Source organism: Drosophila hydei, unplaced genomic scaffold (genome assembly GCF_003285905.1).
Source record: "Drosophila hydei strain 15085-1641.00,03,60 unplaced genomic scaffold, DhydRS2 tig00008135-arrow-pilon, whole genome shotgun sequence".
Lineage (NCBI taxonomy): Eukaryota > Metazoa > Arthropoda > Insecta > Diptera > Drosophilidae > Drosophila > Drosophila hydei.
In genome coordinates this window covers 462282-476013 of record NW_022045844.1, presented here as the reverse complement: position 1 = coordinate 476013, position 13732 = coordinate 462282, and the positions used below count along the sequence as shown (strand labels likewise).

Sequence of the window (13732 nt, the reverse complement as noted above, 5' to 3'; positions counted from 1 at the left end):
TTTTGATTCAAGTTGATGCCAGTTACTCCTTTCTTTTGAATTTATTTCTACATTTTGCTCACATATAAATCCATGCTTGGCCCTATCTAAGTTATCTTGACTTTAGTTTTGTTTTTTATTGCTCTGGACATTTCTCAATTATGCGCACAGCTTCCCAAAATCTGTGCCTGATCTTAGATCAACGTAAAAACCAATTTCAAGCCAAATAAAAAGACACGTAAACCCTTGTTTTTTTTTTGATGATCAAATCAACAAATTTTCTCACGCACCCTTCGTCTAACCCTTCACAAGGGTTCAAATGTTAACAATAAAATGTTTTCTTCACACTACAAAAGGCAAACCCAATGACAACTTCCTCCGATCTCAGTCTGGCTAAGGGTGTTTTGACGAGTCAGCTTGGCCGAGCGCACAAGTGAAGCAGTTAAAGTCAAGGGTTACTGCATAATTTAGGAACTGATTAAATAATCTCAGCTGAAATATTCAAAACGGCTTACAGTTTGCTAAACATATTCTTTATCAGGCGAATAAAATCTTTTACAATTACAATTACAATTTGTAACAGCTAGAAATTTTTATAGCATAGGTTTTAAAATTACAGAGAGTATTAGATATAGTTGACAGCTTTACATGCATACATATATGGTACAAACATATATGAGTCTCAAACACTTGCGACCTTTAATTAAAATTAACTCGGAAGATTTTCACATTTATGACAAACCAAATTTATATTTTTCCTCAACCTTTTCAAGCACTTACCGCCCACTGTGCGGCGAGCAGGCGCACTGATTCGTTCACAATTCGCTCTATTCTCTCAATTCGCTGCGAAAAGCCGCGCTCTCAATTCCAATTTGTGGAGCTAGTGCTGACTTGTTGGGCCTGGTCCAAGGCCATCTGCTGCTGGTTCAACAACATTTGCGACGGCAGCGGCTGCTCCTCTTGCTGTTGCTGTTGCTGCTGCTGTTCTGGCTGTTGCTGTGACTGCTGTTGTTGTTGTTGTTGGTGTGACTGCTGCATCGTCTGCAACAGCAGCTCGCCCATCTTGGCCCGAAAGGTAATGTTTTGCAGCGGCGACATTTGCTTCATCAGCGGCAAAAAGCTGATGAGGAAATTGTAATCGGAGTCGCCCACGTGCAGGATATTCTTGCAGCGTGCCAAATCCTGGCTGGTGGACTGCATCAGCTGCTGCTCCTCACGCTCCAGGCTCTCCAGAAAGTTAACCTGCTCGTCCACACGCTTGGCACAATGACAGCTGCTTGCCGCAGCGGCTGCCATGGCCGACTGCGTGCTCATGGGCATGGGACTGACGGGTGGCACCGCCTGCTGCTCTTCGGCGGCGGCGCTAGCCAACGAAATGCTGTGCGATAGTCGACGCAGCGCTTGGGGCGTGGCCATGCTTTGGAATTGCAGCATCAGATCATCGTTGTCCGCCTCCATTTCATCCGCCGGCAATTCCGTCTTGAATGACATGGGCTCGGCCAGGCCGAGATCGCAATCGTCGTCCTCGTTGTTGCTGCTGTCCGCGCGCAGCCGGCGCCCGTCCAGAAAGCTCATGGCCTCCGCATAGGACCACTGATGCGAAGGCGAAGCCTGTTGTTGTTGCTGCTGCTGCTGGGTGCGATGCTGGTGCCGTCGATAGCTGCAGCGCAGGTTCTTCCACTTACTGCGGCACAGTTCCACTGTGCGCCAGAGAGAAACAGCGGGCGAGAGCGAGAAAGAGAGCGAAATTTACGGCGCTTGCAGTTAGCTTTGCTTTTAGCTTGACTTGACGTGGTGGCTGACTCACCTTTGACGCCCAGCGCATCTGCCACGCAGCGCCATTGCCGCAGCGTCTCCACGCGGTTTGCATGCTCCGGATGGCTGGCGTCCCACAGTGCCGGCCGCTGCTTAACCTCGTTGATCAGCCTGTGCATGTCCATTTGCCTGCGTCTTTATCACAAAACTAAAATGACAACAACAGCAACAATGTGGCTAGCCCACGGGAAAGAGAGAACCAATTTGCCGGCGACGCGCACTGTCTGTGCTCGCTCTCTGGCTCTCCCTCGCTCACTAGCTCTCTGGGCGTGCTCTCTCAACAGGGCAACGCTTATTGTTTTTGCATTTATATTTCGCTTAATACACTGAAAGGCGACATGGATAAGTTCATTAATGCGTTTGTAACACAAGCTGCTTGATAATCATCCTATTTCGAAAGTAAATAATAAATTGATGAGCATAGAAAAACGACAATCAAATGGAGAGCGAATAAAGTTCAATTTAACTGCATATTTAGCAACTAAGTCTAATGGCCGCTGGTTTAAATTTAGTTAGGGTATTTAAAGTGCACGGCATTTATTTATTGCATTTGCTCTTCTTTTAGCAAAGCTTTAGCCTCGTTTCCATTTCATTATTAAATTGGCTTCAGAGTGTTGGGTACTGGTTCCGTTATCTCTATTATTCGTGTTTGTTTTCGTTCTTGTCTCATTGCTCTTTGCAGCCTACGCGTTTGTTGTTGTTTTTTTATTATTTTTTTATTTTTCGCTCTCTCGTTCGTTGACGTTGGCGTTGGCATCGCTATGTTCTCGCTGTGTTCGTTTGCTTCGTCGGTTCCAGACATTGAACTTGGCGCACCGGCAACGTCATCGGCTCGCACAGTGACACAAAGTGCAAAAATATGCGTTTTCATAAATTCAGTTTTCTAGCGTTTTGGCAGCAAACATTCCGATTGCAACATGTTGCCCGAAAAGGCAGCAACGGCAACACATGTTGCTGACAGTTGGCTGCAGTAACAGTTGCAGTTACAGTTGCGGCGACAACAAGTGGACGCCAAAAATATGCGACAGCAATTATCTTTGGCAACGAGCGCAATCACAAACAAACACAAACACACACACACACATAGGCATATAGCCATATAGCATATCCATATCCATATGTCGACGGTTTCAGTTTGTGCACGACTTTCGTTTAGCGTTCCGTTCCATATTGTCTGTCTGCCTCTGTGTAAGTGTGTGTGTGTGTATGTGTGTTGCAGCTGCTGTCAATCTGTTGGCCATTTTGGCTGCTCCGCTTTCAAAAATTTCCATGTGTCATTTCAAAAATGCAAATATGGACATGATCTGGCCGAGAGCTGTGCCGCGTTTGGGTTTTTGTATTCCTCCATTCTGTCGCGCAATGTGCGCGCTGTCTGCCCCCTCGCATACCCACAGTCCATATGCTCGCTGGCTGCAGTTCGTCCAGTTCGTCAGGCGCTTCAGCTACAGCGACTGACAGTTAAGTGACGTCTAAATTTCGTACAACAAAATGATTATGGAGGCATTTATGCATGCGTACCATCGATCTTGTCTGTGGAACCTGTGCCTAGCCAGACAAGCGGACGGCCGGACGATCGCCTCTCAATGTGATTGTTGTGACTGGCTCAATTGATTTGTAGCTGCAGCTTGGCATCCGACTCCAAATCTGTTTTTTCCCTCTCTCGTCAATGTTTGTATTCAAATTTTCACAATCGCGATCAGTCGTTCGACCTGTAAAGACGTGAATTCGAACAGCCTTCGCTTAAGCTCTACTGCTGCAGAGTTCTAAAAATAGAACTTTGCGGTGCATTCTTCAACGCAACAGCAACAAAAACCGCACACGCAGCGTTTTCTTATCGCTTGCTTCCGCGTAACTCAATTGCTTTAATTGCAATTTACGAAATTTCGTCGCTTGGCGCGAGTGCGCCTGCACTCAAAAGCACAATCCGCGATGACATCTAATGTCAATAACCTCGCTACAGCTGTAAAGGTAAATGCAGAAATGCAAGCCCAGCTTAACGTTGTGATGGCAAATAGGCAAGCCTCCATCATGCCAATAAACTCAAAAATAGATATCGCCTCCGTGCAAGGCATCACTAACAACAAAAACACGAAACGTAAACAGCCAAATTCACCAAAAACCATCAAGAAAAGGCTCATCTTCGACGAACCAAGCACCAGCAATGCAGCATTAATATCAGAAAATCGATTTTCACTGCTCGTAGAAGAAGATGAAGACTACAGCGAATCACCTGTAGCTCCAGAAGCCCCAGTATTGACCGACCAGCAAACTACTCCGAAACCTCGTCCGCCCCCCATATGGTGTCCAAACATCAAGTCTGTGGCCCTACTTCAACAGATAATAGATAAAGTAATTGATGCTAAATCATACGTAATTAAGCCAAAGAAGAATAACATAGGTGTATTAACCCAATGCAGTGAGGACTATCGCAGAGTTATAGACCACTTTACTAAGCTGGAATTGGAGTTCCACTGCTACCAGCTTAAGGAGGACAAACCATATAGAGTCGTGTTCAAAGGGCTTCACTCCAGCACTGATACAACACTAATTAAAAAGGAATTGGAAACCAAAGGCCACACAATTACAAATGTGCACAACCCACTGAGCCGTATGGACAAAACACCGCTAAATATATTTTTTGTTGACGTGGCTCAGGCCCCCAACAACAAAGAAATTTTGGACATTCGAGTTGTCTGCAGGCAACGCTGCACAGTGGAACTGCCAAGAAGATACAACGACCTGACACAATGCCATCGCTGTCAAGAATTTGGACACACACAACGCTACTGCCACAAAGCTCCCAGATGTGTGCGTTGCGCCGGGAAACACGCATCCAAAGACTGCACCCGCGAAAAGGACCAGGCACCAACTTGTGTGCACTGTGAGTTACAGCACCCAGCCAACTATAAGGGCTGCCAAGTATACAAGCGGTTGCGCAAATTGCAATCCCCAGCACAAAAAAGGAGTCCCACACAAACACCGTCTACGGGTCCGAGTACTGCTTCCGAAATTACAAGGCCCCGGAGCATTACCCAAGCCACGAGCTTTGCAACGCCTATTAGTGGTGTTTCTTACGCACAGGCCGCTAGAGGTGGACCGTCAAATAAGAATACCACAAGTGACACTTTGTTCACTGAAATGCTTCAGCAACAACAACGTCAGTTTGACGCAATTAATGCCGAGCTCAAAGCGATGCGAGAAGTACAATCCCAACAAGCAACCATGCTAAACAGTTTAATGGCCATCATAACCAAGCTTGCCTACAAATAATGGCTTTACGTGTGGGTATCTGGAACGCCAATGGCCTGAGAAACAAGACTCAGGAACTGGCTGCGTTTCTCTCACAAGAAAACATAGATATAATGTTAATAACAGAAACTCATGAGTGCCCCACTACACAAATTTTCGGATACGAACACTATCAGGCTCATGGTGAAGGAGCAAACTGCTTTGGTGGATCCTCAATCCTCATACGAGCAACAATACCGCATACACCTTTACTGCCAATTTGCAACGCAACAATGCAGGTCTCAGCCATCACCCTGCCTACGTCTATTGGAGCGATCGAAGTTGCGTCAATTTATCTTCCGCCAAACACTGGTCTGTGTGATCATCACATGGAACAGGTTCTAGGCCAAAGGTTGAATAAGACCCTCATCGGCGGCGACTGGAATGGATGGCACCCATTTTGGGGAAGCAATAGTGCGAATCGTCGCGGAGAAGTCATATTTGAGGCGATTCAAAACTTACAATTCAGCATATTGGCGACTGGAGCCCCCACCCGTTACCCAATTAATGGACACAGGCCCTCGGCAATCGACTTCGCTGTCTACAAAGGCATCTGTGACCGGCAATTGACCATTGAAGAATCCTTGGACCTATCCTCTGACCACCTGCCACTAATAGTCACAATCCACGCGCAGCCACAGCCCTTGCCCATTAGGAAACAACTACTGCCAGCAGGATCAGATTTAGGAGTCTTTAGGCGCGAGCTCCATTACTCTTTGCACATAGAAATGGAACTTAACACTCCTGAAGACGTGGACTACGCAGCAAACAAACTGCAGGAAGAAATAGTCAAAGCTGCGCACCAAGCCGCCCCACCATCTTGCCAAACAAGACAACAGTCTCCGTACAACATCCCCCTCACCTTGGAGGCCCAACACCTACTAATACACAAAAGATGGGCCAGGAGACGCTGGTTAAGATTACGCACGCCTGATGCCAAATCCATGTACAACGAAGCCACGAGGCATCTTAAAGCTGCTCTCGCCCTGCTTCAAAAGAGGTGTATCAGCGATGCGCTGGTACGAGCTGAATCGCCCACTGACGCAGAGTTTCAATTATGGAAATTTACAAGAAAGCTCAAACGGCAGCCAATACGACGTCATCCCATTCGGAGCATTTCTGGTTCCTGGCACATTGGAGACGAAGCTCAAGCTGAGGCTTTTGCAAACCACCTTCAAGACCAATTCACGCCGGTGATTACCGCAGAGGCCTCAGAAATCGAAGCAACAGAAGACATCGTTCTCTCGCCCCTCCCAGCTGAAGACCAGATAACTGGATGTACAAAAGAAGAGGTTCTTGAACACATCAGAAGAGTGAAGGCAAAAAAATCCCCTGGATATGATCTAATAAACGGCAGAGTCCTTAGAGCACTGCCTGACTCCACCATAGACTACATAACTATGGTGTACAACGCCATGCTCCGCATCCGGCACTTTCCAGCCTGCTGGAAGCGCGCCGTGATTGTGATGATTCCTAAGCCTGGCAAACCCGTGGGAGAAATTGAGTCGTACAGACCAATTAGCCTGTTGCCAGTACTCTCCAAAATATTCGAAAGAATATTTCTGGAACGAGTACTGACACATCTGGGACGCCAGGAGGCCATTCCAAACCATCAGTTTGGCTTCAGGAGACAGCATGGAACACCGGAACAGGTTCACAGAGTTGTGCACCATATCCTTGGAGCCTTTGAAGAAAAGATGTACTGCTCTGCCGTCTTTTTAGACATCAAACAGGCGTTTGATCGAGTTTGGCACCTGGGACTGCTGCAGAAAGTGAGGACCACCCTTCCAGCCCCATTTTTCGCGTTGCTATCCTCATACCTTATTGGAAGAACCTTCCAAGTGTCAAGGGGGCAAACAGTATCCTTGACTAGACCAATTATGGCTGGAGTACCACAGGGTAGTGTTCTAGGCCCAACACTTTATACTTTATTCACAGGAGATATGCCAACTCCCGAGCCAAATATAGGAAGTACAGATGCAGTACTCATAGCGACCTATGCAGATGACACCGCCATCTTATCACGTCACGTATCTGCGCAAGAAGCTTCAGACTCACTACAAAAATATCTGGACTCTTTCGGACGCTGGGCAAAACGGTGGTGTATCACCATTAATGCACAAAAGTCTGTACATACTACCTTCGCCACTAGAAGAGGAGATTGCCCAAGCGTTGCATTGGGGCCCACTATTCCCAAAGCCTCAAAAGTAAAGTACCTTGGTATCACTCTTGACAGAAGGCTGACTTTTAAAGCGCACATAAGTCAAGTAACCTCAAAATGCAAAAGCAAGCTAAAAACCCTCGACTGGATGCTGAGAGCTTCAAGCAAGTTGTCTTACAGCAGCAAGGCCGCCATCTACAAGGCAATAGTTGTCCCAACCTTCGTATATGGTATCTCTCTATGGGGCTCCTCGGCGAAGACTACAAGGAACAAAATTCAGACCCTGCAGAATAAAGCACTACGCAGATGGACTGGAGCCAGCTGGTTTGTAAGAAACTCAGTCTTACATAGGGATTTAGCAATTCCCACAGTTGCTGAACTCATTGGGCGACACAGTTCAAGATACGCGGACAGACTTGCAGCGCATCCTAACCATCTCGCAAGCAACCTGGCTATAAACAACAATAGGCGAAGACTGAAGAGATTGCATCCTCTAGACAATATTAGAACTAATTAAGATAGTAGCTACAAGTGCAGAATAATTGGCATATCTGCCCTCCCATTAGTTAAGGTTTAGAGCTAAATGCGCTATAGAGTCTAAGACAATAAGCTGCAACAAAATAAAGAAATAAAAACGAAAAAAAAAAAAAAAAAAAAAAAAAAAAAAAATTTTCAACTCCGATCTCTTATGCACAATGTTACTTTACGAGTCTGCATAAAGCCAGCGCGATTTATGAGCGCTTTGTTTGGACTACGACTGCAAAAACAGCTTACATAACTAGCAGCTGTAACTAGTGCTTAGATACCCTATAAAATAGATTAAGTAATTGCTAGAGCGAGATCTCTATTAGCAGAGTTCCTAACATGAATCTCTATATATAAGACATAATCCATGAGCAGTTGGGTATGGTAATATATAATCTAATCTATATATATATATATATTATGCATCGCACATGCATTTATAGTTTCATATTTAATCAAACTTAGCGGAAGTAAACTCTTTATGGCTTTATCAATAGTTTTGCTCGCTTTAATTGTTGCTTAAATTGCATAGCAGTAAATATAATTAATATATCCATATATATAAAACATATATAGAGTAACAACTGTTAATCTTATTGTTGTAATCGTTAATTCTAACGCTCCATAAGCGTCACTCGGCTATTGCCGTTGTCGGCATTTAAGTTGCCCATAAAATGTTGCTGTCGTCGTCACAGTTGTTGTTGCCATTGCCGTTGATTATAATAACAAATTTGCATAATTATGCCGCTTATCTTGGCCATATGTCTAGTCAATGGCAGACACAAGCAAAGCTGACAGACAGCAAGATTTGACATTGCCAGCAGCTGCTGCTGCTGCTGCGGTTGCTGAGAGTTGAATTGCTGCTGGGCTGAGCAACACGCGCGCCGGCAATCGTCACTGTTGGCACCCACATGTTGCAGTTGTTATTAGCGAACAGCAACAACAACAAAAGGTATGCAAAGGCCATGTCAGCAACATAAACAAGTTTCATCTATTTGACTGTCGGCTCCTCAGCAGCAGCAGCAACAACAACAACAACAACAACAAGTTGCCAAGCAGAACAGCAGCGGAAGAAACACAGTTAGCTACATTTGACGCACTGCGAATCATAAAAACTGACAACAAATTGATTGCCAATCAACAACATGAACACGACAGCAACAGCAACAGCAACACAACACAATGTTGCTGCTGGCATTGCGAGCAACAATTGCAGGTGTCAATGAATGCGGCGCATAAGGAAAACCATGACAGAGGAAAGCACTCGCAGCTGAGCTACAAAAAAGTTAATTGGCTAATGCCAATTGCTGCTAATGTGGCCAGTTATTATGTCAAACGGTCAGGCAGCAACATTTGCCAATGACTTGTCATGCAACAGCAGCAGCAGCAACTATAGCAACATGTTGCCAATGCCAAATGCAGTTTGGCAATGCGCCAGCTCGATCAACCGGACCTGCAACAAATGCTGCGACTGCTGCTGCTGCCACCGCTGTGTTACAGTTCGCCAACCCACACGACTCCAGCTGCGGCTTCAATTGAAAGATGTGTCCATGAGGCGCACACGAAGAAATTCCAATAGCAATTAAAAATATTTACAACGCAAATGCAACGGGCCCAAAGCCAATCGACAGTCTCCGAGTCAGTTGGACTGATCGACAGATCGTTCGCCAGCTGCTCCATGGCTCAAAAATTGCTGTTTTCACCAGCAACAGCCGCAGCAACAGCAGCAGTTACTGCCAATACGCACAGTGTTTGCTTTATAAATATGAGCCTCAAATATGAGATTCATATATAAAGATTTATTATGTATACAAAATAGGAGACTCTTTTAACAAGACTTGTAATATATAAAAGAAACTTTTGTTTAAAATATAAAAAAAAAAATATGAATCGCTTTTTATCGATTCTCAGAGTAGATATAACTTATGCATAATGAGTCAATGAAGTCCAGGAACAACAATAAATTGTTTAAGCCTACTTAAAGCCTTTTAAAAGTCAAATAATAAATAGAAAAATTAATTTTAATTTAGTTAAACTGAGAGTTTGGTAGACGAGTCTCTGTGAGCCCATTAAAAATATAAGATTTTATATTAGCTCAAAGTAGTTCTTAACACTAAATCAATATTTATTATATTTTTTTTAGATAAAGAACAGGTAATGAAATTCAAATTGTTTACCATGCGATCTTAAGATATTTCTTCTTCTTATTTGAAGTGCCAGCTAATCAAGTAAATAGAGTTACTCTCGCCTGAGGTGAGGTTTGCAAACTGTTTGTGCTGAAAGATTGACTGATTGCTTGACTGAATGACAGCTGCTGATAATAAGAGAACATTAGTTATGTAATATCAACACAAAATTCCGCTTGTTCAGCCATCCAAATGCTTAGGTCACATAAGGAAAGTTGCGAGTAAGATAGACATAAACAGTTATGTATCTCGAATATTATCAGTACTAGACGCTGCTCAGTAATAGAATCTATTAGCTCTAGACTCTGTATACAATATGATAATATATATATAATAATTTTCTATGCACCAACAACTTTTTTAAAATTTTAATATATTAAAGATATAAAAATATTTATTTAATTTAATTAAATAATTTAAAAAAATTATGAATATTTATTAATATATATATATATATATATATATATATATATATATATATATATATATATATATATATATATATATATATATATATATATATATTAATAAATATTCATAATTTTTTTAAATTATTTAATTAAATTAAATAAATATTTTTATATCTTTAATATATTCAAATTTTAAAAAAGTTGTTGGTGCATAGAAAATTATTATATATATATTATATATAAGATATATATATATATATATATATATATATATATAATAAATATTTTTATATTTTTAATATATTATATTATTAAAAATATAAAAATATTTATTTAATAAATTAAATAATTTTAAAAAATTATGAATATTTATTATTGAAAGCAAAGTTCCCATACAACTTATTGATATTTCTATAGTCTAAGCAATGTAGATAAGAAAATTGAATTTAACTATTTTAAAAATTATAAAAATTTGAGTAATTTTGACTGAAATTTCGTTTGGAAAACTCATTTCAACTTAAAAGATAATATTTATTAAAGCTTAAAGATAAATATATTTATATATATTATATGATTATTAAATATAGCAATATACTAACTAACTAAATAGAAGGCTTTAATAATGATCTAATAGAGATTAAAGCTGAATTGATTTTTATAATGTTTTAATGATAGTTTTATGAAATTTGCTGAATTGAAGATTTTCATTATGAAGCATTTGCCACTGTGCCAGGTCCAGCAGATACATATATGCATGTGTGTGTGTGTGTGTGTGTGTGTGTGTGCGTGTGTGCTTACGCAGTAGATCAAGCAGTAGAGCAGAGTTTCATTTACAACTGCTGGCAGCCGCGTGGCCGTTAGAAATGCTAATGAAAGTCAAGCGGACCGCCGCATAGTCCAGATCCCGTCTCGATCTTTGCCATTGGCAGCTGCTGCTGCTGCTGCTGCTGTTGCAATTTGATTGCAAGGGGCATAGAAAGTTGCCAGCCAGCTACCGTTTGCGAACAGCTGCCCCCGGGGCCTGGTTGCAATTGCTGCGTGCGACATATGCGGCACAGCGAGTTGATCATCATCAATGTGGCAATGGCAACGTCAGCGGCGACGGCAGCGGCATTGGAAATGTTTGTGCCGCAGTTTTTCGCAGTTTTTCCTTGTTTGCGCGGAAATTCAGCACACGTGGCACATCGTGTTGCAACTGCGACTCTTTCAAGTTTTTATGATTGGGCACAGGCGGCGCTTCCTGCTGCTGCGTTCTGCTGGCAAGGACGTTTGGTTTTTTTTTTTTTGCCTGCTTCTGAGTACGGCCTACCCTGGTTGCCCCCGTTCGCCTTGCCACAGATATACATATGTGGCTTTGTTTCACACATGCCACACAGCCGGCAACAGAAGTCATGAGTACAGTGGCAGGGGCAGGGGCATGGTCTTCGATTGAGATCGGTACTCGACCGTCGACAGTCGACAGCCGGCAACCAGTTCGCTTGGCAATTGCCGCATCATTTTTATGGCATGCGGCATTTGCTTTTTCCACAAGATTTTTAACCCCAAAAAGCGGGCAACGAATGCAGCTGAACTTTTGTGCTAAGTACAACACGGCAAGCCAGCGACATGGCGGACATGTGCGTCGAATGCCTCTAGCAGCTGTGCCACAGTCGCTGCCCGAGACTCTTATCTGCGCCGTGCCGCATGTGTCACCAGTCGTGGCAAGTAGCAAGCTCGCGTCTGCTGCTGATAAACCAAATCTCCAAAAGACACAAAGAGAGAACCCGCATCCGCATTGGACTGTTGCATGCCACAATCACACGATTCATGTGGGCTGCCACAGCTTGAGAAAATGCTTTCTTCAAATGGATTATGGGAAAAAGTATGAAATTCCTGAGATTTAAAAAAAAAACAAATGAAGAAGGGATTGAGATAGATAGAGAGGGAGAGAGATAGAGAGAGAGGGGAGATATCTATATGTATATGTATATCTATATCTATATCTATATCTATATCTATATCTATATCTATATCTATATCTATATCTATATCTATATCTATATCTATATCTATATCTATATCTATATCTATATCTATATCTATATCTATATCTATATCTATATATCTATATATATATCTATATCTATATCTAGCCTTAGCCGTAGCCTTGGCAGCTAAACACTCAAGAAAATCTCTCGTTCCTTAGGAAACATTTGAGTAAGGGGCAAACCTTTCGAAATATATGACAAATATCTAAATAAAAAGCAAACCTAAATACGATTTGTCAGTAAACTCTAAACACAATTATATTTAGACAATTTTGTTATAATGGCCAGGCCAAATGAATGGATTAACTTCTTGGCTCAACAAACAGCTCATCAGATAAAATTGAGCTGCGCCCGGTTTCAGGTTTCAGTTTTCAGTTTTCAACATTTTTGTGGCTTTGGGTTTTGAGTTAAAAATAAAAAAAAGTGCAAGCGAATCGCCTTCACAGATCAAATGTCGGCTTAGCTGAGCTGAAAGGTGCATCCACTAGGCAAACATCATCCATCACACAGACGGATAGATAGATGCATATATATATGTGTGTGTATCTAAGCTAGGCTGATCGAGAGGTTTGCCTACTACTTGGCAATTAGCAACTGGCGACAAATTGACGAGCTCGAAGTGCGGCAAATGCCACAAGAGCGAATACTTCGTCTGAGGACCACCTGCTGTGGCAATTTTGTGCGAAAATCTCTTCAGTTGTAGCTGCTGTTATGATTGGCTTGTGGCAATAATATTTGTGCCCAATCGACCTGCTCGCTACCTGTTGAGTTGTCGCGACGTTGGCTAATGAAGTCGCAACAGCTAAATGACTCAGTTCTCAGTTCTTGGCTAAATCCGTGCAGCGCCTAGAACTCAGCTCTGCCTCACAGCCAGCTCGTTAGCCGTGTCTAGACAGCGTCTGGGCCAGCCGGCGGCGCTGCATAATGCAAGGACGCACCACATGCCACATGCCACATACCACATAGATATTAGTCCTGCCATGTTGACAGGATATTCATACAACGCCCAGCTGCTCCCAATTAACACGCCAGCAGCTCACCAATAAACAACAAATTTAGGCGCATTCAAATTATGTGCTCGCAAATACCCTGTAAAATGTGAGGACTATGCAAATGAGTTATTTTGACTGCTAGAAGCAGTAGATAATATATTCCCAAAGACAATCAGATGTCAAACTACCCCACGTGTGAGAGAATTTAAGAAATTACAGGGTATTTATTCACCTCTTTTGCCAGTTCTGCGCCATTTTTTAATTACAGTTATAAGCATTGGCTATTTCAAAGACTTTCCTTGCTGCTAATACACTCACATGTCAAACTACCCCTTGAATACAGTAGCTA

General features: G+C 42.6%; 1 protein-coding gene across 1 annotated transcript; it reads right to left on the bottom strand.

The window, feature by feature from the left end:
- Nucleotides 1-596: 596 nt before the first annotated feature.
- On the bottom strand, nucleotides 597-1971 carry LOC111598730 (ras-interacting protein RIP3). Its single transcript, XM_023314122.2, has 2 exons — nucleotides 1787-1971; nucleotides 597-1679 (listed from the first exon to the last, which is right to left on the bottom strand). The coding sequence occupies exons 1-2, from the start codon at nucleotides 1917-1919 to the stop codon at nucleotides 841-843; spliced, it is 972 nt and encodes a 323-aa protein (XP_023169890.1). The 5' UTR covers nucleotides 1920-1971; the 3' UTR covers nucleotides 597-840.
- Between the last annotated feature and the right edge of the window lie 11761 nt (nucleotides 1972-13732).